Genomic DNA, 25,856 nt, shown 5'->3' on the forward strand with positions numbered 1-25,856 from the left:
ATTCAATTTTACACTTCAAATCCTTCAGTTCTCGCTATTTCCGAAAAGCCAAGCTGATGTTTATTCTTGTTTTATTACAAGCTCTGTCACGTTCTCTTTTTATTATTTTAAGGGTTGGTATTCTTAACTTAAGGGAACATATTAGTTCCTTAAGGCTTGAAATTTGTAATTTTAGGATTCATATTAGTAACTTAAGGGTTCATATTAGTGTCCATTCATAGCCATTCATACCTTAAGGCTCTACATTAGTATCTTGTGATATTCGTACCTTATGTATCTTATTAGTACAATAAGAGGTAATTTTAGAATACATCCCAAACATAATGTGTTGTTCTTTTCAACAGGTATTATACAGTACTGACGGTTTTAAAAAGCAACAGATATTTGAAGATGCCTCCGTACCAAGACAGTTTAGTGTCCTATAGTCTCCGTTCAGGACATCTTCATCTTTTGTTGACCTGGAACGTCTCGGACCACAGCTGGTACACGTCCCACCAAACTCTTTTTCCCAAGCTCGGGCAGAATTGCCCCGCTGCCCCTGCAGCCCCTTTTTGTAGCCTCCTCTTACCTTTTCTTTAAACAATCCCTCCCTCTCATCTTTTCTTTAAACAACCTTTCCCTCTCTCCAACAGGCTGCCCCACACACTCGCTAAATGAAGTTAGTCCAGCACCCCCCTCCCCATCCTCTTCTGCTCCCTACCAGACACACTCACAGAATTGTTTGTTAATAGTCCAATTAGATAATTGCCATCTTTCACTCCTTTTGCTCTCCGTTTCCCATAAAGGACTGAATGGCTTCGGGAAGGGGGAGTTCAGCATGAAGAGGGCCTCTGGCCCTGCAAGGTGACAAGAAGGGTCCGAGCCTGTTCCATGCTCGCAACCATTGGCTTGAATTGAATCATTGTAGCCTAATCAATGGTCTTATTGGATTACAGACCACTGCTGTTCCCCCAGATATTGTTGCTTTGACAATGAAAATAGGCGAGACTGAGTGGGTGGGTGTGTAGTGGTGTGGAAGGAGTGGGAGAGGGGAGGAGGGGGGGTCGCTTTGGGTTTTAGCATTGGGATCTCGGACAGGTTGAGTTTTTTAGCGATGCTTTAGCAGGATTCTTTTAGAGTAAGGGGGCTGAGTGATCATAGCATTCGGTTTCGGTTTGTATTAGAGGTGCTGGGTAACTCGGGGTGGTTGTTGCACACTGTCCCCTGCTTGACAGAGTTCCCTTGTGTTCATCTCCTTTCTTTTGTGAATCCGTGTTCATTACCACTACAGATTCCGAGGGAAGTGGATTCCATTTTTTTCGTATTTCAGGTCTCTCCGCCTCCCTCATTCTTTTTCTCTCTCTCTCTTTGCTCTCTACCGATCTTTCCCTCTCTCTCTTTTCGCTCTTTGCTTGTATTAGCTCTGAGGGTTCAGTGTGTGGTTTCGGGCCGTTATCCGGGGGGAGATTCGTCAGCCTGCTCGCAAAGTTAGCCCGACCGAACTACATCCTGAGAGCAGAGGAACGGCCAGTGCCGGGGCATCGAGGAATGAAGTGGAACTTTTCTGTTGGTCCTTTGGCTCCGTGATTGTGCGTGGTGGCGATTCGAGGCAAATCATCTCCCTTGATCCTGTGTGAACGAGGGCGGAGAGGGGGGTCGGAGTGAGTGGACCCCTCTATCAGGACAATGTGTATTTCCCAAACAGTTTAGAGTATTCATGAGGTTACGCAAATGTGGAGGCAGCAAAATTACCGTAATCAATTGAAGCGGCGAGCATGTGTCCGTCCACAGCTCTGATTACCCGGAGATCAGCCTGATGTGAATGTTACAAGGAGAGGAGCTGTTAAATTGCTGTTGAATTTGGGTGAGAAGTCTATGATCATTGGGCAAGTGAGTCTGCACAGAGATAATAGGGCAGATCAGTGGACTGGGCAAGTGCTGGTGGCACATTAGCTATCTGACTCTGACTCCAAGCTGCTGTTTTACAGAAAGACCAAACCTATATTACCCAGAATAAGCAGTGTGTGTCCATACCCAAACAGTTATTTCTTCCCAACAAGGAGAAAAAGAAGGAGAAATCTTTGCAGAGGATAAGTGACTATGGAAGTCCGCTACAGCCAAGACTCAGAGTCCGGAATGCTGCTGAAGAATGGACTAAAAGAGGGGAAGGAGGGAAAGGATTCTCAGGGGAACATTTCAAAAACGTTCCTGAAGGACCAGCAGGAGTCCTTCTCTCCATCCGGACCAGTGGAAAACTGCGAAAAGAGCCGGACAAGCTCAGGAGATCCTGACTACTGCCGTAGGATTCTAGTTCGAGGTAAGTTTAAAAACACTCTTTTAGAGCTTTCAGTACATTCTGCACTCCAGAGGAAAAAACAAGAAATTGACTAAACTTGAACTTTTAATTTTGCTTTTTGTGCTAGTTCTTCTGTGTCGCTGGTTTTGTTTTGTTTTCTTCCACGAGTGAGTGTGAATAGATTCAAGCGTTCACAAGTGTAAATTGATGTACGCTGAATTGAAAACAGGGAAAATGTGTTCTGTATTGTAGATAAAGAATTATGATTGTTATTTTATCAGCTGTTATGGTGGGTCTCATAGCTCAATGATCCAATTTCTCCGCTGCCTTTTGGTTGCAAATATTTGCAAATGCTATTTAGATTAATTTCAACTGTGTATTACTTTTATAGACATAAAATTAATAGTTAAAATTAAAATTAATAGAATAATTATCAAAGCTGTAAAATACTTAAGCACTGTACTATATGATTGACGATGTTTTATTTGTTTAAAGTACAGTTTTTGTGATTGTAAGATTTAAGGAAAAATGTAGTTACTTTGTACATAACTTAAGGGAAAATTTAACTTTTTATATACATTACTGATTATGTTGATTATCGCTTTTAGATGGTCTTATAATCTCTGCTTTATATATATATATATATATATATATATAATATATACATATATATATAATATATACATATATTATATATATATATATATGTATATGTGAGCTTCAGTGCTTTTTGTCCATCATCGGAAATATTAGTAAGGTATCAGAATGGAGATCTGAATTTTTTTTCTTCCAGAAACAGTGTAATTGAGATTGTGGAGAATGCACAGCAGTGTATTTGTACATTGAACATTTTTCACATTAAGTTTTCGGAGAATGTTTATGTTAATGTTAATGTTTTTGCAATCAGTTGGCTAAAAATCAGTTTGTCAATATTTGTGTCAAATTACTAACATAGTTGTGAAGCCCCTCCTGCTACTGTCAGCTGATTGTAAAATTCTGGAGAGCAATCAGCTCCATTAATTTATTTAGGTTGTGAAGCTAAATCTAGGTCAGTCTCAGAGGCCTGTTGAAATATGAGGAAATTAACCTTATGAAATTATTGTGTCATTTCTTTAGTCACAATTCAGCAGCCAATACAATAATTCAGTATCTTGTTTTGAATAATTTTGTAGACCTGTGTGTGTGTATGTGTGTGAGTGAGTGTGTGTGTGTGTTTTCTTTTATGATTTTGAAGTTGTCACAAAGCTTAACTTGTTTTAAAAAAGAATGTATTAATTGATTTAATTTTTTAATAAGCATGCTGGGGCACGGTTCCCCATGTCACAACAATAAAAGACTGTTGATTTTAAATCTAAATAACCAGCTAACATGTTTGGTTTATGTTTTTAAATATTTTATTTCTTTAGGTTTTAAATCACACATTTCTTTTCCTCCTTTTTATTTACTTTATTAGAAAACTTCATTATGAAAAGTTTTTAGTAATCATTTAATCTGTTCTAAGATAAAGTAGAACCATTAGAAATATTTATAACTAAAATGTAAAAGACAGAAAAACAGAAAATTGTTTTGATTTTTGTGTGTGTATTTGTGATTTATGTGACTTAAAATACTATTTTACACAACGCTGTTTTCCTACATGTTGAGTTGTTAGTATTTAAAAGAACAGACAATGTTTTTATTATTAAAATAATAAAGGAGTAGTCCGCATTTGTTTAGCACTTACATGCCACGACATACCTTCAAAAACGTGACGGCCTTTGTGGAAAAAAGGTTTTCTTGATTAAAAACGTTTTGTAATGTTTAATATGTTTTGCATGAATATCTATATTCATTTCTCAAGAAAAAAAACACTTTTAGCATGTTTTATTACATAATGATATCTGCTAATTGTATGTACAAATATTTTAATGATAATATTATAGCAGGTATTTACTGAAACATTTTCCCCTTGACATTTAGATGCCAAAGGTTCGATTCGAGAGATTATTCTCCCCAAGGGTTTGGATCTAGACCGACCAAAGCGTACTAGGACCTCGTTCACAGCAGAACAGCTGTACAGACTGGAGATGGAGTTTCAGCGGTGCCAGTATGTTGTGGGACGGGAACGAACCGAACTTGCCCGACAACTTAACCTGTCTGAAACTCAGGTACACACTCAAATGCACATATCAATACACACAAATACAATTACAAACACACAAAACAATTAATTTAAAGACTACTGAAGCACAAGACAAACTCAAAAATAATACATGTATGACAAACATATTTATCCTTGTGACACACGTCTGACACCTAATCATAATTATTATTTGATGTGTAAAAAGATGCATTTTTGTTTCTCTGTATTATCGTAAAAGACGCAGAGCTACCTGGTAACAATTTGTTCTCACTATATTATTTTGATCTTTATTTTATTTGCATTTTGATCATCCTGTGTCATCCCTTCAGGGCACCTAAAACATCAATGATCCGGTCGCATCTCCTGACGTTTTCCTCGATAATTCCCCTTTGCAATATTTTGATGGTTTGTTAGTGGCATAAAGGCTCGCTTTACAAAAATAAGCCCAGCGATGCATCTGCAGCACATGCTTTGCGCAGGGGTCAGCAAGAGGTCACGAGCTTGAGATTACATGACTGAACTGTACATGCACTCTCTCTCTCTCTCTCTGCTTCTCTGACCTTTTTTATCCCTCTCTCTTTCTCTCTCTCTCTCTGCCTCTGCATGTCTCCCTGTATAATCTGCAGTGCAGGGAAACTCTGACTGCAGTAGTAAAGCTAATTTTGGAGCCCACGTTTTTATTTGTTTATTCATCAGTGAACATGTTCATTATACCACATGCTTGCGTGACCAAGTACTGCCTTTATTAAGGAAAAATGTCAGGATGGCTCACAAAAAAATATTATAAAACAAAATAATATAGCTGCTTTTTTTGTATTTTAACACATTTGAATAATTTTTCTCAATTATTCAATCATATGTTGTTATTATTGATCGGGCCTCCCCTAATTAAACACCCTGAACACCTGCAAAACGACAATGCTGTCTCAGTGTTTCTAATTCTGTTGGCCATTTGAACTTTGTCACATTCTATCACATCATCACCCCTCTAACGACTTTAAAATTCTTCTGCTCTCCTGTGGGGCGAAATTACGACATTTGAAGCCCTGAGGCAGATCGGTGCTGCTAACACAGGGAGCACAATAGAGTTAGCTTCACTAATGCCCTCTCTAATGCCCCGTGCTGCAGTGCAGTTCAAATCCGTGCCTTGATTACATTAAAGCTTCCCGTGTCTCTTCTTGGCCGCCTGATGAGGACGGTGAAGTGCTCCTTAATGACGGCATCATGAAATTAACAGTGTTCGTAGAGACACAAAATGTTCTGTGGAAAGATCAAACAAGGAAAGTCATCCATTTGTGAAAGTGTAGCAGCAATGCATTTTTTATTTCTCAAAGACAAAGTCAAGTATGCGTAAAGAATGAGAATGAGAGGGAAAATATTGTGTTTTTAGAAAATGGAATTGCTGGTAATTCAATGTTTTCCTTGACCTTCCAGTTCATGTTATCCACAAAACATAGCGAGATTAAATAAATACAAATGACATATGTGCATGTTAGTAATTTAACAATGGCAGCTTTATTCTGATAACTCAATAATTAGCATTCCTTTACAGCACTGATGAAATTGTTAAGGTATGTAACTAACAGCTTTGTTAAACAGAGCTGCATATTCGTTCTTTAATAATCTTGTACTATTACGAAACATTTAAATAGTATGACCACCATTGCGATGCATTTAATGTGACAGTTAAACTGCGTGACACAATTCTGAGATGTTAGTCATTCTTCATTGTTCTTATCGATCATTTGAAGTACAGTGAATATGAAGCGGACCTCCTTTTCTCTATAGAAAATAAATATATATTATGACTTTGTTTCGCTTGATCTAAACATGTATTATCTGGAAATTGCTATTACTCTTTCTTTGTAAACCTAAATGAAATGGATACAGTACAATTACGTGGTTCAAAACAGTATTGATCCATCCGTCCTTGCAAAAAGGAGCTTGTGTTGTGGCGTTTTTCAAAAGAAAAGGCACATTTTTGTTATAGAAATTGAAAGGTTTATATCTACTGTTACATTTACCCTTTTTTTATTTCAAAATAAGTTTCACTTACACATTTTATTTTCATTTTAGCTCTACATGCACAATTGAATCAGATTTACCTTAGGCATATATAATCTATTCACATTTTACCTTATATAGTTTCTATAAATAGACTTCTTTAAATCATGGTATCTAAAAATCAAAGAATTGTTTTACTTTTCATTTATTTATTTATTTATTACATTTGCAACCAAGTAGCATTATAGTAGTATTCTGCAAGATCACACTATTTTCCATTTTATTTTGTTTGTTGTGTTCTATTTCAAGCTATTTTCTCTCTTTCCGTCCTTCGGCAGGTGAAGGTGTGGTTCCAGAATCGCCGCACTAAGCAAAAGAAGGATCAAGGGAAGGACTCAGAGCTGCGCTCCGTGGTCTCTGAGACAGCCGCCACCTGCAGCGTCCTCCGTCTCCTGGAGCAGGGCCGGCTCCTCACTCCCCCAGGCCTGCCAGGGTTGCTGCCCCACTGCGGGAGCTCGTCACTAGGCTCAGCCCTGCGTGGGCCGTCCCTGGGCATCACCGCTAATGGAGGTTCCTCCAGCAGCAGTAGCAGCAGCGCGGCCAGCTCAGGCACAGCTGGGGGAAGCCCACCGCTGCCAGCGGTGACCAGTTCGGGGACAGTCACGGGGCTGCAGGGATCTCCGCCTGCCCACGGGCTGTTTAGCTTTCCTATGCCCTCTCTACTTGGGTCGGTCGCCTCACGCATCTCCTCCACCCCGCTCGGCATGGCCGGATCCCTCGCAGGGAACTTGCAGGAACTTTCTGCCCGCTACCTGAGCTCCTCCGCCTTTGAGCCCTATTCGCGGACCAATGGCAAAGAAGTGCTAGACAAGAAAGTTTTGGAATGATCATTAGGGGTTTCTTTTTGTCTTTGTTGTTGTTGTGGCTTTGAAATTAGAATCTGAAACGAGCTCTGATTATCTCTCTTTTTTTAAACACTTTCGCCCCCTTTTGTCCCATCAGTGCTGTTGTATCTTCTTTCTTTTTCATGTCGTCAACCTGCACACTTGATGCCTCTCAGAACTGTAAAAAGGTGGACTCATACTTTTCAAAAACGAGGATTTTCAGAGCTTTTTGCACTAAATCAAAGTTTCTCCAAATTTGACACAAACGAGAGCTTGAGGAAGGAATGTAGCAAGAGATTATGGAGGGGAAGAGAGATGAAAATGCTTTCTGAGGCAATATGTTCGGGGTACTTTTTTCCCCGTACACCTTTTTTGGAGCTGGACAGTTGTATACAGATTAAAAACTAATCTGAAAGCTGCTGGGTAAAAAAACAAAAACAACAACAGTACAGAACATAGATCCCCTGATAAAAACTAAACTCGTGGCAACATTGTTCATGTTTTCAGTTTAAAGAGTGATGTAAATGTGATTTTTACAGAGTTGCCTTTGCCAAGTCTCAAATAATGAAAGATATATATTATATCGGAACTCATTTCGAAAGGTTAGCATACAATACAGTCATACTGTGGCTTTATATACACAGAGGGCATGAATTTGCTGTACCAAGCTATATCAAATGTCTATACCATTTTGTATTTGTTTGGTTAAACATGTTCTGACTAAATCGAAGGGAAACGCTGTCACACCGTTAAATAGTCCAATAGTCCTGTGTTGTTCTCTAAATGGTTTCTGTGAGGGTGCTCCCCAAAACGAGTTTTGAAGGCAGTCTCAGTTTGTGAGGTGTATGTCTTAAATATGCAGTTTTTCCTCCTCTCTGTGTGTGTGCTGGTACTAAAGTTGTAGTCCTGGTTTCCATGTTTAGGTGCGTGTTTAACTGAAAACCTTTCGAGAAAAGTCAAGATGTCATTTCCTGGAATTAAGCTCCGGAGGATCGACAAGACCCCACGCGTTATCGGACCAGACGTTTTGCCGTGAGCAGCAACCCCTGTACCAATGCGGCAAAGTTTTCCAGAAGAATTCGACACCCTTTCAATTATCAGAGCTGAAATGAGGCGGATCTCTGAGGGACGAACAGGGTATGATTACTGTAGTATAAAAGCAAGAAGATTGAATAACTAAAATTGTTATTTTATTGTAAATTATTCACGTCTGTAATAAATAGATCATTAGTATATCTGCAAATAATGAAAGAATGAATGTATGGGCGGGGGGGGGTTCTGAATGAACAGCCAATGAAAGCTCTGGTGGTGTTATTGTTAAATATCTTGAAGTTTGTGAACCGTGGTATGAGTGTGGATATATATTATATATAACTAAAAAGTCAAAACAAAAATCTCTTCAGTCTTTCATTTCATCTTTCTTAGCTGTGTACATTCTAAATGGTGTGATGGTTTCTTCGAGTGACGTTCTCAGCATCAGTGTAAATCGTCCAAGGTCACTTAACACTGCCAGTTCTGTCGCAGCGCTGGCTGACATTGTCTGCTGTGGTGATGTTTGAGAGACATACAGGAGCTCAGCCTTGCATGAATTAATGTGTCTGAACATCCTGGAATGGCAAATGCTCTTACTTTATCTAAATGGAGTATCAGAATTTAATTTGGACAGAAGTATCTCCCAGAGTTACTCCTTGACTTGGTTTTGGACATAAAAACAATCGTAGCAAACACAATAGCAGGACATTTATGGGAACTCTACTGGTCCAACTGTGATATTACAGGAAGTAAATAATCAAAGTGATTAATTTCATTCATCTGATTTATTTAAAATTTATTGTTTTCTTTTCATTTGGACAATTTTTGCATTTCTTTACAACACAATTAAAACTTATTGCTTTTAAATATAGTTGATGAGTGAGATACAGTGATTTTAAATGGGATAAAGTAAAAAATCACCCGACAGCTCTGTTTTTTCCCCACAGCAATGGGGGCAGTAAAGAAGAAAAAACAATTCTGTCCTTGTGATTGGAAGAACAATATAATGTTGTTGCACAGTTGCTTTTTTAAAAAAAAGACAGAGACTGTGAAAGGAAGTTGGCTATAAACAGGGTAGGGAGAGTTAATTTTTTTGTAAATGTATTCTAGAGCAAAGTTGTAGATTGGCAATGACTAGACAAACGAAAACAGAACTTCTCAGTGCTGAAACAGTTTCGCAAGTTTTGCAACGCTGAGTTCCTTTCCCATCTGTATCGCTCCCTCAAGGGTACCCGATGGGTCACCACATCTTGGCATTTAAAAAAAACCCCACAATAAATCTGCATTTGAAAACCAGGATTTCAGTTTTTTTTTTAATGATTTGTTAATTATATAATTTTATTATTTTAAGTGTAACTTGACACATTTTTTCAACAATGTTTTCTGGCAGATATATTGGGGTTCAACAGTAGGCCGTTCACACTGAAAATCTTTCATTCAAAATAGAAATTTGGTTAATATTTATTCATAACTTAAATTAATTTTTTGTTTTATTTGTGCTAGTAATTAGGGCTGGGTATTGACACAATTTTCATGATTCGATTCGATTTCTATTCACAAGCTTTTGATTCGATTTCAATTTTGATTCGATATCGATTATTTTAGATACATATCAGATACAGTACATGGCAAATTTTCTCAAAGAAAAAAAATCTTTCAACTAATGCTGTAAACTACAGGTACATGTGAGTCAGTTGGTACATTACTATAATATTGAAGGTTAAAATTAACTTATTTATATACAAGTAAATTACACTCAAGGATGTTTTTTGGTAATAAATAAAGTTATAATACTAACTTTAGAATTACATATTTCTACTCCAATTCGTTTTTTGAAATATAAACATTTAAATCGTGGCTGTCATAACTGATTTATTCAAACATGCATTAAATATTGAAGAACATTAAAAATGATAATGAATATTATGTAATATAGTGCATATATTTATCAGAATGCTACTCTCTAGAGTTAATTTCTCTAGCTGAGTTTATGTTCACTGAAAAGTTGGTGGTTTTTCTGAGGTAAATGTGACGTTATGTGACATTATTGTTTACAAGCTGTTTTATTGAAGTCTTTCTGCGGTTGAAACACTGATTGAGCGAGTACACATGACATGATATGGATTTCGGTAAGTTGTACTGTATCTTTTAACATACAGTACCTTCAGATGTTCATTCATGTTTATTTCGCACTGTAACTGGTATTATAGCGGAGGAGATGATCGGTTCACGTGTGCGCTGCGCTGCCACTTCTCTTGAACTGAGCTGCGCTACAGCGATCTGTCACGTCACATTAAACAGCTCCAAAATGGTATTTATTTTTTTAATGTTATAATAAAATCAACGTCATTTGAAATCTGAGACTTTGTTTCATATCAAAAGAAACAAAGCACAAAGATTATCGCAATTTATTGGATGGGAGGCGCGCTACATTCATCAACTGAAAACAGGATAGACTAATGATTCTTGGGATTTAAAAATCGATATTGGTTCGTAAAAATGAGAATTGATTAAAATTTAGAAATCAATATTTTTTACCCAGCCCTACTAGTAATGCAATTTCTTAATACAAGAAAATAGTAAGGAAAATACGTAAAAATGCCAGTGGACCCCACTTGTATTTTCAGTAAAATAAAAAAAATAAAAAACTTTAAAACATTAAACCCTTTTCGCTACCATTTTGACACTGAAATTTTGCTTATTTTTTATTTGATTACATGCCAGTTATAGCTTTCAGTTTTGAACCATCACCTGTATGTGTGCTTGTTTATATGTGTGCACTGATTGAAGGCTTCTAACTAAAGGCCTTTGTCACTTTGCTACTCGGAGCGTTTGAGCAGTCTCTGCCCTTCTGAGTCTTGGGAATCTTCCTAAAAAAACAAAACAGTCTTGGCCTTCTCTCTCCCCACCCCCCTCGCTCCATTTCTCCTCCCTCACAGCCCAATTAGGCTGAAGGTCGAGCTGCATTGTGGTTGGGGGTGAGGGAACGGGTGGAGACGATGGGGGAGAGTGTGAAAGAGGGAAGGGGGATTGTGTGAGACCACCAACACGTTCCCCACGTCACATGACTAGCCCTTAAACCCCGGCCTACGGCTGGAGGAAAGGCAGCATCCTGTGGGTGTTTTGTGCTCTTTGTTTGTCCCTTACTTCCTCTTTTATTTGTGCTCACATATGGTGATCAGAGCGTAAACGCACGCTGTGAAAGAACCTTGTACAAGTGTGGAGTGGACTCGTGACCCCGATGTTCCTGGGGAGCGCTAAATCCCATCACGGCTCTCCTGGCCTTTCCCTGAAGTGTCATACATGCTGACAGGCTTTTCTAACTAACTGATCCAATAAACCAATCAGGGGATTTCGAAAAGCTGAGCAGCCACACACTGGTACCTTTGGCACAAGGACTTGCTTGGGCTCTTAAAGTTCGATATACCTTATGCTGATTGAAAATTAGTTATGAATATGCAAAGGAAACACTTTCAGATAATGCGATTAAGAAATAATCCCGTAAGTGATGATGATGATGATGATGATGATGATGAATAAATCGCATTCTGAAGCATAATCAGAGGCAAAAAGTGTTTTGAGCTTTGAAACAGATTTTACAAAAGTAAAACTTTCCCTGAATTGGATCTCATAAAAAAATCTAAATTTCTGGTCTTATTTTGAATGAAAGAAAAAAGGCTCCGCCTCCAAAACAAATTTCCAATTGGCTGACATCATCAAGTCCTCTTATTTTCCAACCCCCTTTTCTCCCACCACTTTTCATGATTCAATCAATTATGATTATGAATAAACACAACATTTATTACAATTTAACTAAAACGTTTCCAATAAAATCAAGTTCCAGCTTACATTTCTGTCTTCTGAACATCCTTTTTAACTCAAAAATGTGTCACATTTTATAAGTAAGATGGGTTGTGAATTTAGTTTTGTGTTAATTGTAAGCAATCTAATCATTTACTGATTAACTGCCTATATAAAGAGATGCATATGGCTGTTTATGACAGAAACCTGCTGACTAGGTGGCATATCACTAAGCCTATTACATATCTGACACAGCAGACGTCTCGAAATTATAATCAGCGATGCCAGTGATGGCCCCTGCTGTGGTAAATTAAATACAGATGTTGTTATCAAATCACACTGGTTTCAAACAACAATTATGCAGGTGGTATAAACACCATTAATCGCCACATTAGAAGCAACAAGCATCTCATTGAGGTGTTGGAGAGCCAAATCGGTTTGGTTGGCCCGTGTGAGAGGCACTACACCAAAATAGCCCATTTCATAATGTTTTCATATTGTTGTGTAATATTTTAAGCAATTAAAAATCACTTGTTTTTTAACAATAGCACAATTGTCTACTAGCAAAGGATTTATTTCCCACAGCGTCAGAGTTTCAACCCTGCGTTTTGATTCAATTTGCGTTTGCGTGGATCAAGGTCGCTTCAAGCGAACAATAATAAATACATCAACACTCCAACCTCCCTCCACCTGGACCAAACCACACCACACAGCCCTGATGTTTTGTTTTTTTTGTTTTTTTTGTGGACGGATTGTGAAACGGATTATGTATTTTAAGCGAGGGCACGACTCCAGTGGGTGGGTACTCTTCAGGAGCATTAATTTGCTATTTTTTGCATTCTGTCTGAAACATTTGGATTGACTCTCAAGAGACTTCACAAACGGCAGCATCACCACCGCAACACCCACCCACTCCAAACTCTAGTGCTTTTCCCTGCCAACATGTTTCACAGTGGAGTGTGTGTATGTGTGTGTATACTCATATGCATACAGTATGGGTGTGTTTGCATGTGTGTGTGTGTGTGCGTGCGTGCTTGTGTGTGCGTGTGCGTGTGTGTGTGTTAGGGCAGAGGTTCAAATCTTCAAATCTCAAACATTAGATTTGAGTTTTGGACCTATTGTACCTGCTGCATGTAGAGAGAGACAAATCCAGTGGGAGAATGAAAATCACAGATAAGTGTCTGAAGAGTGCGTTCAAACATCTAGTGTAGCTGTCAGCTAGGAAGAGTGATACAGTAATAATAGTTGAGTGGAAAGTTACACATGCAGATGAAGATGCAAACGGAATCCACAAAAATAAAACTTTCCTTGAATTGAACCTCATCCAAAAATTGACCCTAGTTTTTAGTTTTTAATGCAAATTTCTGGTCTTATTTTAAACAAAAGAAAAACGTTTCATCAAAACACACACACACACACACACACACACACACACACACAAAAACAACAATCAAAGCTTGCTTTGCCCGAAACAAATTTCCGATTGGCTGACATCATCAAGTCCTCTTATTTTTCAACCCCTCCCGCCACCTTTCACAATTTAGTCAATTCAAATAAACACAAAATATCAAAATAGAAAACTAACAAAATTAATAAAATCAAATCCTGGCCTACATTTCTTTCTTCTGAATATTCTTTTTTCGCTCAGAAATACATCACATTTCATAAGTAAAATGGGTTGTAAATGCTGTTTTGTGTTGATTATAAACAATCTGATCATTAATTCACCCAAAATTTAAAATCATACTCACTATCATGTCATTCCAAAACTGTGTGACTTTCTTATAACATAAAAGAAATTATTTTGAGAATTTTTTTTGCCCAAAAAAATTAATCAATGATTTGATTATCAACATTCTTCTAAATATCTTCTTTTATGTTCCACAGAAGAAAAAAAGTCAAACAGATTTGGAACAACATTTTATTTTTGGAAGATATTCACTTTAACAAGATATTTTTTTTACTTAAATTTTACAAAAGTATCATACCATAACTCTCTCATAATATGCGCCTGCAAAGCTATTTGTTTGCTGATAAGAAGAAGGAAAAAAAAATAGTAGAGCAAAGCTCTTAAACCCCTGTATAGAGCTGGGCAACTTTTAACTTTCCTGCCATATACAGCAGGAAAAAATTCAACTCATTGACGTCTTTTGTTGCTTTTATTTTGTCTATAGCACTTTCAAGTAGTTTAAAACTGTGAAGCCTTAATGGAAAGATAAAGTGACAGAAGGCATTGGCAGCTGGATCACTATGTCCCTGAAAGTGACACTAGAGAGAAAGCCCATTCTTTGTGACTTATCCTATTAAGGATATACATGTAAGATTTTTAAAAGAAAATTTACAATCAGAGTAACTTGTAACCTTGAACAGCTGCTCCAGGTAAGCTTTTATATATTTAGATGACTGATTTCAGGTGTGAGAGAGGTTTCAACTATATAGAAAGAACTGTAACTGTAGACTGTATGATCCAATGTGATCGGAATAAAAGCTGACAGAAGAAGGATAAAGCTTTAAGGACGAGGGATAAAAGGTTTCTCAAAATTTACTTGATTCAAAATGCTTTTTATTTTTGTACATCAGTACAAAAAGATGATTGAATAATTTTAATGTAATGTTGCACATGTGAAATTTAAAATTAAAATTGTCTGTAAAAAAAAAAAAAGAAGTTATGTTGTTAAGGTTAAGGTGACTTTTTTTTAGTCTAGCAATTGGATTTCATATTATCATAACTAGATGACCATTGGTTTTACTAGCCAGAAATTGTTTTAAGTGCTTCCAAAAAACTGAAACAGCTTTTGATGAACGAGTGTGACAAAAGCCTCATAATGGCACACACGTCCCTTTTTTCCACCAAGGCCATGCACCTGTGAGTTACACTATGAGAGGCAGATCTTTTTTTTCTGAATAATCTATAATTCTGTAGTGCATTTTCCACAAAATAATAGTGACAGTCCACTTTTTCATTTTTTTTCTCTGTAAATCAACCAGCTCTGAGATGAATCAAATTACACATTTCGATTCAAAGCAAAATAATAATAATGAAAAAAATATTATTTTATTTAGAATTTAGGGAAGGAACTATTTGCTTCAGGAAACACTGCAAATGTGAGATGTAATCGAATCAAAATGCTAAAATATAAAAACACTGACATACAGTCATTGATTAGTAAAATAATACATTTAAAGTTGATTATGTCATTCACAGTGCTTAGGAGTGGGCAGTTCTAGCTGAGATCTTTTGCTGCCATTTGCGTTTCCATGGTAACAGTGAAGTCTTCTATTGGTGGAGCTCTTTTTAGGATTATGGGTAGTGTAATTCATCACGGGGAATTTGGCAGATTAAACAAATTTTTAACTATTTATTATGCACATGTCGCTTAAAACTCTTTCATAGGTCTGTTTTGATTCTCTCCATGAAAGAAAATAATGGTAATTTGTACTTCTGGAATGCTGTTGCAATTTATTGTGTCAGATTTATTGGAGTAAGAAACATTGCTGACTTTAGCACTGAAGTTGTATTTTCTCAACAACAAGATGTCACATATTCTCTCTCTCTCTCTCTCTCTCTCTCTTTCTCTGTGTGTGTGTGTGTGTGTGTGTGTGTGTGTTCCTTGTATAAAATGTAAATATCCCTTTTTCATGAACACATGCACCTGAATGAAGTGAATTAAAAGAGATATTTGTGCAAAGATTATACAATTATAAGCCTTTATATGTCTCTCTTATAAAAAACACAACACATGTCAATGAAGCTCTGAATATGCTGTAAGAACATTTCAAATCATTTAATATAAAGAAGTAAGAACCTTTTAAAAATTACGCATCTACTTTTCAATGTTCAGGCCTTAATTAACACGACGCTGCCATTTCTTAAGAAAGGCCTTCACCTCAGTAAAATAAGGTATCTGTGATTCATTCATTCTCAGTTCATATTGGCTTTAAAACGTATTCTCCCCCTATAAGTTTTATTATTTTACAACATTGGTCAAAATTTATTACATTTATTATACACAAAACACTCATTTTCATATGTATTCAGCCCCTTTATGTCAGTATTTAAACACACTTTTGTCAGCGATTACAGCCTTGAATCTGTTAATGTGATTTCTAAAACCAGATAACCACACCAGTGATGATTGAGGGGTGAAACCTATGAAATAAATGATTTGAGATTTTACATTTGTACATTATTTTAGATAATTATGTAGAGTACACTTTGGCATTAAATAGGCTAGTCTTTTTTCCATCAGTGTCAAGAAGTCAAATTATGTCCACTGTGATTCACAGTGAAAAGGGCCAAGGGGAGAATCTTTTATTAAAATAATTGTTTGTTTTTTATATTTTTACTTTCATTTAAAGATAAACTCAAGAGAGTATGCCTATATGTCATATTATGATATTCTTGAATGATTTTAAAAGTTGAATACAGTGGAGAAAGATTAAGAACAGGTAATAATCTAGAAATTGTGCATTTATCTTTAAATGTTAAAACTTGCTAGACCTACTCAGGTTAGTTTTATGTTAGATAATGGCCTAGTCTACCATAACATATCTAACTGTTCTCATCAAAAAACAAAACAACATGGGATTTGAGTTAAAAGTTTGTGCCAGAAAAAAAAAGTCATGGGACACCAAAGTGTAAATTTGTGGAAATTGTCCTTTTATAGGCACTGTACCCTGACACTTGCTGACTCATGCACGCGCTCGTAAAACTCACGTCTTTTACGTGCGCATACACGAGTGCTACTTCCTGATCACGGTGTCATATGACTCCGTCTGTTCATCCGCTCTCTGCGTAGATCTGTTTACACATAGACAGTTTCATTTAATTAAGAAAAATAATAACAATGTCTACATTACTAGCTAATCGACCCGTGGATCTGAATGGCCCTGAAGCAGCGGCACGGCAGCACGCGCAAGCCGTGGTCAGAAACTACATCTCCCAGCCCAGACTGAGTGAGTGACATTCACCTTTCATTCATACAGCTAACAGCATCAATACATCTGGCGTTTCTCTCTCTCGTTTAGTTCTCTGCACTGCTCTTTAATCTGCATTTCGTCTTTGAGCAGAGGTTAAAGAACGACAGGACGGAGCTGAGCTACCGCTAGTGTTGTCAAATGTCAGATTTGAGTCAATAGAAAACGTCTGTCGTGCTAAAACTAGCTTGAGCTGGTTATGGGACATCGCTCATCTCTTTTGCCTTTTTTTTTTACTCATTTTTTGAAAGGCCATTGTGTAAATAAACAAATTAAATGTGTCATTTAAGCTCATTTTAATAAGAAATTGGATAACCTTTGGTGTCTTTGAAGGTCTGAGCGTAAACATGCTAGCTATCCAAGCAGGGCTAAATCTTTTTTTATAGGCAGATCAGTTAATCTGATCTGGAATCTTCATCCAAAGCTAGAATAAACCATACTTTTATGTCATAGATTGCTTAAGGTTGGTGTTTAACTGTCCTATATAAATTTTAAGGCTCCATCTATGAATGGCGCATTGAGCTTCATTAGTTTCATACTGATTGAATGACTGTCTTTATATAAATATGCAGTTTAGGTCTGTATTTAGTGATCGGAATGGACGTTTTTATTATGATTTTGTTTTCGCTTCTCACGCAGTTGGTCATGCACACAGACAGTGATGATCCCTCTCATGTGACATGATCACGTGACACCCAGCTGAGCTGGTGAATAATGTACAATGAGGAACCTTTAGCTCCACACAAATCATGTGACTTTTTTTGTAACAGTAAAAGTTGAATATGTTTTTGCATTAGACCCATTTAAAACACTTGTAACTGAAGTGTATAGTCACATATTGTCATATTTTAAATAATTTTTCATAATCTTTTAATTCAAAAGCAGCAGTGAGAGTTTTCATCCCTGCATTATTTCCCTCTGGGATAACATCAGTATATTCCATCTGCCCGGTCGCAGAATAGTGTTTTTCATAATGATTCTGTTTGGAAGTTAATTAACAGTTACACACCAGAAAGTATTTGTTTGCCGGGCTCTAATTTAACAGTGGCGTGTGAAACTATGACTGGTACAGACATGACTTTATTTCCAAACACGGTCATTCCAAGCAAGATGCAAATCGGGTGATTTTAAGTCAATGTTTTGGCTGTAAGTCAGTGATGCCCTCTGTCGGTTGGGAATCCTTAATGGCCGCTCCAACACTTTCGGTGGCTTCACCGCCTGCTGGCAATTTAGAGCGCAATGAACAATCCAGTGGGACAGATCCATCTTTGAATCTGCTCATGCTGTTTTATTCCATCAGAAATATGGGCTATCTAATCTATTGAGGAGTGCTTTTCATCCTTTTCCATCATGTCTATTTAAATTGACTTTTTGTGTTAAGCCTCTGTCTGACTCTTGTCATTCACATTTCTTGTCAAGGGTTTTGTTGTCAAATTGTTTGCCTTGTCACATGCAACCTAACAGAAAATCATTCAAAACCAGTAAAAAACAGTTTCTTCCCTGTGTTGAAATATTTCCTAGTAATTTCGAATGGGTCATATTAAAGGGTTCACCTGTTTTCCTATTTGATTGTAGGTGGTATTAGGGGGAGGGGCATTCTCATTCTAAGTGTTTGATTGGACAAAATGGTGTAGTGCAGGATGAGTCATCAATGTTTTTAGCGTGACTTCCCGGACTGTAAATTTTAAGTTTTATATATGCTAAAAGTGTATTTTGTCAATGTTTAGGAGTTCACTGGGATATAGATGGCTGATCTGAAATCTAATTTTAATTTTATGAGATCTGAAGTGCAGTTCAACATGTATATTTGTTTGGTCAGTTTCGAACCTGGCACTAGCTGTAATATGGAAAACCCAGTGAGATGCAATAGTTGGCTAAATGGAGGAAGTAGAGCTTAGGTATACTGCTGATGACCATATTTTTTTTATTCCAGTTGCAAAATACTGTATTTTCCTCTTTCCTCCCTTTTTTTTTAGTCATTCACTTACTGTAGCATTCACAAGTTTGGTGTTTCTATGATTTTTTTAAAAATGTTTTTGAAAGAATTCTCATATGCTCACCAAGACTGCATTTATTTGATCAAAAATACAGTAAAACAGTATGGAATATATTTTAAAATGTTATTTATTATTACATTTTGTTATTGTATATCAATAAAAAAATTCACGAATTGCTTTCAAAAGGGAGAAAGAAACAACTTACTGACCTCAAACTGCCACTGATTTTGGAAGTGTGAGATTTTTTTGTGTTCTCGTGATTTAGTCCTGCTTAAATTCCAGAGGAAGTGTATATTTCGCTTATGGGGAAGTAGGCACTATATGAGCCAAATTCAGGCTGAGAAGCAGTACTGGTATAATCACTGAACATTTTTTTCTATTTTATCTTTTAGGTGTATGTGTAGATTTGTTGTTGTGTGTACATTTTGTTCTCTCCATTTTTCTCGAAACCTTGAAATATCCTGCATTCAACCTGCTGAAACATCAGATGACGCCACGCAGTTATAATGTGTTACCAGCATCTCTTCAATAACATAATTTGACTCTTGTGTATGATGTTTCAGCACTTGAGTAGTTAATTTTGTTTACCCCTTTAATGGAGAACCTTGCTAAAATTACAGCACGTCTGGCATCTTTCTCTCATTTTTTTCCCCCTTCATGTGTATTATTGATGTTATTCAGTGTAAATCTCATTAATTTAGACCTCAAAACACACCGTCTCACCGAGGAGCACAGGTAGTGTGTTTTCTTTTTTTTTTCTAAGAATGTCAAAGGAAAGCTCAGGCTGAAAGCCTCTTAGCAAACCAGGAAGAAAATAAATGACTTAATGGAAGAATTGAAGCCTTCCCTTCTGAAAGCCAAAGAAGCTGCATGCGTAAAGACCCCCGATCTGATCCGCCCCCCAGCACACTGTTAAAAAAAAAGCCCCTCTAATGTAGGCATGCCAGATAGCAGCACCATTTTGTGCCTCATCAGCGGCAGAGTGCATGCTGATAGTGGGCTGTGATTGAAAGCAATGAAGACTGATGGGAAGGCAAACACATAGATCTGTACCCATGAGTCCTCGCAACGCCTGATATGCCGCCACAGTCGAGAGGCCGTGTCTGTCAGCCCAGGTCTGATTGGTCCTGCTTTGTCCTTAGAGAAGGCTGAAAAACACTGTGAAAGACCTTCAAGTTTAAAACTTTAAAATCTCAAATTTAAAAAAAGAAACTAAAAATGAGGCCATTGAAAGGGAGCAGCAGCTGAAAAGTATTTTGGCATTTTGTTTCCAAATGTTTGGTATGTAGAGAATGTAGATTTAAAGTGTTGTAATATTTGCAATTCAATTTATCCTATTTTTTTCCACACATTTTTCAGTTTCTCAACACTTTCGTCTGCTGGTGTGTTTAAATAATTCTTATGCCCAGTCAAATTTCGAAGATGCCTGAAGAAACAAACAAACAAAGTAAACGTACAGTGCATTCATCTTTTCTGTGGAAGTAGAGGCCTTTTTTGTCTTAATCACGTCATTTGCAACAAAAGCAATTAACCCAGACTGTCTATTCGCTTTGTTTTAATGCTGAATAGACGTTTAAATGTGCTGAAAAGACATTCAGCACGGTAATGGTATTTCTGTGAAGAAACAATTACCCGTAATGACATGGTTATAAACAAATCTTTCAGATGTCACAGCCCTCCTTTATTTTATCCACTGTTTCCTGTTGCTAATCCTTTTGTCCGCCTGTAATTAATCAATTGTCGTGACAGTGAAAAAGAAAGCCCGCGGTGGGCGTTCGACTTCATCTTGCCATCAAAGAAAAGTAAATGAAAGACGAGTATAGAACAGTCAACTTTCAAAAATAGTATCCAAGTATATAAAATTATGGACTACTTAAATTGAATAGGGGGGAAAAAATCCTTTTTATTCTATTATGCACGTCACATATGACACACTGTTTTTCTTTACAGAACTATGTTCTGCCTTAAATGCATGTAGTATGTTTTTTTTTTAAATTATTTTGTTTAGTTTTGTCTGTCTATCGCATAGTTACTCAGTATGTAATACTAGTTACACGTTCATTTTAATTCAAATATATAAAATATATGAAATATCATGTATTTGTTTATAATTCTTTTAATTTTTATTAATATTTTAATTTATATTATTTCAAATTATTATTAAGATGTTTACATTTTGTTGATAATGCTTTATATTAAAATTTATATAAAAATGTTTCAGAAAGTGGTCTGCTAATTGTCTATCATTGTCTTAAAAATATGCATTACATGTACATAAAATAATAGCTATCGAATGCTCTATTAGCCCGTGAACTTCTGTTTACAGTTTTATGTAGCTATGTTTTTTTATTTAAAAGATCTTGTCTTGTTTCCAACATCGAAGTAACTTAGGTACAAATTACTTAAGTAACTTCCGCATCGACTCGAATATGATATATGACAAACAAGTGTAAACTTCGCTTGTCATAGGGGGCCCGCTAAGGACTTTTGTTATAGATCTGTTGCTAGGCAGCGTACGGGTGAAAACCCGCCTATCCAAGCAAATCACTCTCAAACTGTTGCAGTAACATTATGGCTGTTTCGATCTATTGTAACTGCACCACTTTGCAACCTCTCCTCGAGAGGCAGCGAGGTTAACCAGCTGTCTCAGTTTAGCTGTCACCCCTTCAGTCTGCATCCCGCCAGGAAACACACACAGATTACAGCTCTTCCCACCGTTCCCCCCCCCCCATACACGCACGCACACGCAGTCGTCTGATTACACACGACCCAATCAGTGCATGCGTGTGGGGAGTCCTCCGTTACAGCCTCTGCCTCTACCTGTGGGGTTAAAAGCATTCCTGTTTGATGGGGGTGTCATCACTGTGGAGGTCTTTGTTAGGACAGATGAACAGCCACAATTGCTTGTGTGTGTGTGTGTGTGTGTGTGTGTGTCTTTATCAGACTGACTGTGTGTTGCATGCAGGTCTTGCTTTTGTTTATTTATTTATTTTTTTTTAGGGGACTTTTTTGTTTGGTAGCTTTAGTAGTTTTGATTGCATGTCAAGTTAATTTCTTTCGTCCCATTTAATCCTGATGTTATGTGATTCCAAACATTGTAACTTCAGACGGACTCTTTGCATCTCTTAAATGGCTCTTGAAGAGGGCATTACATTATTATTATTATTTTTTTTTAAAGTACCTGAACTGAATTGAAAACATATGTAGCAAACTTTGATTTAACTTGCAGTTTTAAATTATAATTAATTTATTAATGTTATCATTTAATGTTTTATTATGTAATACTTTATATTTAATTTAATAATTTATTAGTTAGTTTTTTCCTCTCTTGCGTTTTTTATATTTTTTTTTTATTTTTTATTTTATTTCAGGAAGTCTTTCAGTTTACAATGACAGTAAAGGTTCTGCTGGGGAAGGTTCATATTTAACTAGCTAGCACTTATGGGTTATTCAAAGAGGCTATAATCATTTGTTTGTGCGTAAAGTCATGAAGGCCCTCCAAACAATATCTTCTTAATATTTTATACATTCAAAATGATCATCTTTCGATTTTGCTCAATTTATTTTGATACGTGGTCTACTAAATCTAAAAACTGCCCTTTTGAGTGTGTTGCACAATGTGCTGTCAGTGCCATAATTGGATTCCATCTGTTAGCATTGGAGTCCAAGAGAATACCATCAAGGTCCCCTGTGAGCTCTGATTCACTGTCTTTCATATGTCTATCTATTGGTCATCCAACGTTTCTCTTTTTGTTCCAAAAAGCATTTTGTGTCCTACAATTTTTACATTTGTTCAGCATGTTTCTGAATAGGCATAAAGTTGAGTTTAGAATCCAGCAGCTATTATATGTCTTTACAGGACTGCGGTTGCAATTATTATCATGAAAATAATTTATATTTTCACAGAAATGTGCTAATGTGCATTTAATCAAAAGCACAGTACGTACGTTTTGTGCCATTTACGTTTGCGGCTACAGGTCGCATTCAACATTGTCCGTAATTGCAGAATAGCTGCGTGATTTGTAGTGTTTTTTTGGCAGGTGGTTTGTTTAATTCTACCATTGAACATTTGCTCACTTATACAGCTTAAACAGTCTATTCATTATTCTCTCAGTCAAAAAGTAGAGGTGTCATACCAAACTATTAGTCATTTCAGAGTCTCTAAATTATGAATATGAACTATGAAGCCATTGCAGATCTGCAACAAAATCCACTTTCAGTAGCTGATTTCTGATTTTGTGTCCACAACACTGTCGTAAATGGCCATGTAAATATCCATGATGCTAACATGGCGTAAAAAAACAAACACTGTCGTAAATGCACAAATGAGAAATTTTTTTCTTAGGATTTCTTTAAGAAATTGCCTTGTTGGTCTACATTTTAAAACATGATAACTATTCAATCTCAGAATGAGATTTCTTATGCGTTTATATATCGTCTTTGAATGGATACCGCTCTCCCCTCCGACAGGATCAGTCTTTTTCAGTTACGGTATCAAAGATGTCTCTGAATTCATTATCAAATCTTAATATGTGGGCCTTGCGGGGAAAGTTTAGCGGGTGTCATGGCGGAATTGTGTGAGGCTTGTTTGTCTGTTTAATGACAGTTGCATTTGTGTCCATCTGATCCCAAACATGGGGCAATTAGCACTCTCTTTTATATCGTCTTATGGGAAACCACCATGTGGATCCTCTGCAAAAAAAAAGAAAAAGAAAAAGAAGAAATGCAGGAGGATGTGCATGAATGAGAGAAGCCTGGCACCTTTGCCTGCGCTTTTGTATCGTTAATTCAGTTTCAGCGCAACGCTACCGGCCGGCCCAAAAAACGCCTGTCCCACCGTGCATCTCTCTCCCCCCCCCCCCTTTAGCGCTTCTCTTTCACAGCAGAAATGGAAATGTGTTGGAATGCTCCATGCCTCCTTTCAGCACCACTTGAATGGGCCCTTTAGTATTTCACACCAAGGTGTCCTTCAGGGCGCGGGGTCAGGCTACCAAAACAGCTTCTACCGCCGGATTAGAACCAATTAACATCTCGGCACACAATAGGGCCTGGCAGCTCCACAGGCCTCACGTTGACCCGCGCTAGTGTTGCATGCCTAGCCCTCGGACCGGCGCACTCAAACTCAAGTGTCCTGGGAGGGGTGGGGAAAGTTTTTCAAGCCTAATGGGAAATGTTGCTACTTCACACCATGTGAATGTATAGCCATTTTTTAATCTTTATTTTACAAGGCCTCTTATGCGGCACTGAATCCTCTGTGTGTGGAGTTGAAGTGGGCCGCCATCTTCATCACAGAGCTGGAAGGAGATTGGCTCATGGTTCGGCAGGGTTATTTAATCACCCTAGTTTTTTTTTTTTTTTTTTTTTTTAAATAAGCAATTCTTTTTTGCTTAATTATGATCAGATTTTTCTACACTGTGTATTTGTGGTTTGCACAGCTCGTTTTTTGCCTTTTCTCCAGAGTATTTAGATATAAATTAATTTTTGCTTGCGTCGTTTGACTAAAAACTAGCTGCGTCCTGCTTTGGCAGAGCAGATTAGCACCTGCGTGCCTTCATTTAGCGTTCGTCTAATGTTGTGCACAATAAAGGAGCGTATCATGAGCTTTGTTTGAGTAAAGATTTCATCTCCTTACTATTTTCCATTAGCAGTTTGCATTGCGTTCGAGAGACTTTTAAGGGGTTGATGTACAATTATATGGCCGCAATTTTCCAGCCTCGTAATTATGATCACCTCTCAGTAAATAGACATATGCATCTCCTTTGAAACATATGGGCAATTTGTAGGGTAAGTGTAGCTATTAAATCCATTTTATAAGCACCTCCCTGTGAAGCACATACTGCAATTTGTCTGGGCTGAGGCAAAAAAGGACAGAGGGAAGGAAAAGCCATAATGTCTTGAAAAATGATGGAATTTGCAGGAAGCATGCATTTTAGTGTGTTCGCGAATTTGCCAAACGCATCTGTTTTTGTGTGTTTTGAGAGAGCAAATATTCAGTGTTAGGCTGATTTGACTACTGTTTTTCTTTCACCGTAATAACGGCAATTATGAGACTAATCATTTATTTAGGGAAGACGTGTCACTCAGGGAATCACAATAATGGTAGCTCAAGTCTTTCACCTGTGCAGCTAATATCTTTTTTCTTGTTTTATTAGACATCTTTTAAGATTTTTTTTCTCTACACTTTAGTATACCAGATGGTTGATAACATAATCTGTCCTCTTTTTTTCATTTAATTTTGCTGTAATATCAGAAGTGTATAGAACTGATGGTAGAATAGGATTTTGGATAACCACATTAAAATAAAAATAATTTAATTTCAGTGCAAGTAAATTAAAGGAATAGCTCAAATGTCAAAAATTTGTCATCATTTACTCACCCTCAAGTTATTCCGAACCTGTATGAGTTTCTTTCTTCTGTTGAACACAAAAGAAGATATTTTAAAGAATGTAACCAGACAGTTGATGGGCCACATCGACTTGCATAGTACTTTTTTTTTTTTTTCCCGACTATGGAAGTCAGCGGCTACCTTCAACTGTTTGATTACCAACATTCTTCAAAATATCTTCTTTTGTGTTCAACAGAAGAAAGAAATTCATTCAAGTTTGGAACAACTTGAGGGTGAGTAAATGATGACAGAATTTCATTTTTTGGGTAAACTGTCCCTTTTTAAATTGGCAAGTAACAGTTTTATTGAGGGTTAACCATTCCCAAAACTAGTTGCAAAAGTCAGGTGACGCAACCAGGGAGGTGGTGCAACTGCAATG

At 37.0% G+C, this 25,856-nt stretch overlaps 2 protein-coding genes across 2 annotated transcripts in view; both read left to right on the top strand.

Annotated features, from left to right (window-relative positions):
- The first annotated feature begins 1,062 nt into the window (after nucleotides 1–1,062).
- vax1 (ventral anterior homeobox 1) lies at nucleotides 1,063–7,759 on the top strand. Its single transcript, XM_051868668.1, has 3 exons — nucleotides 1,063–2,296; nucleotides 4,235–4,422; nucleotides 6,740–7,759. Exons 1-3 carry the CDS (start codon nucleotides 2,080–2,082, stop codon nucleotides 7,286–7,288), a joined length of 954 nt encoding a protein of 317 aa, XP_051724628.1. The 5' UTR covers nucleotides 1,063–2,079; the 3' UTR covers nucleotides 7,289–7,759.
- Nucleotides 7,760–16,807: 9,048 nt separating this feature from the next.
- atp6v1ba (ATPase, H+ transporting, lysosomal, V1 subunit B, member a) overlaps nucleotides 16,808–25,856 on the top strand; it is a 28,858-nt gene continuing 19,809 nt past the window's right edge. Inside the window, exon 1 of the mRNA XM_051867550.1 lies at nucleotides 16,808–17,074. Within this exon, the coding sequence (XP_051723510.1) occupies nucleotides 16,966–17,074 (109 nt within the window). The 5' untranslated portion in view covers nucleotides 16,808–16,965. The remainder of the gene's footprint in view (nucleotides 17,075–25,856) is intronic.

Source organism: Ctenopharyngodon idella, chromosome 17 (assembly GCF_019924925.1).
Source record: "Ctenopharyngodon idella isolate HZGC_01 chromosome 17, HZGC01, whole genome shotgun sequence".
NCBI lineage: Eukaryota > Metazoa > Chordata > Actinopteri > Cypriniformes > Xenocyprididae > Ctenopharyngodon > Ctenopharyngodon idella.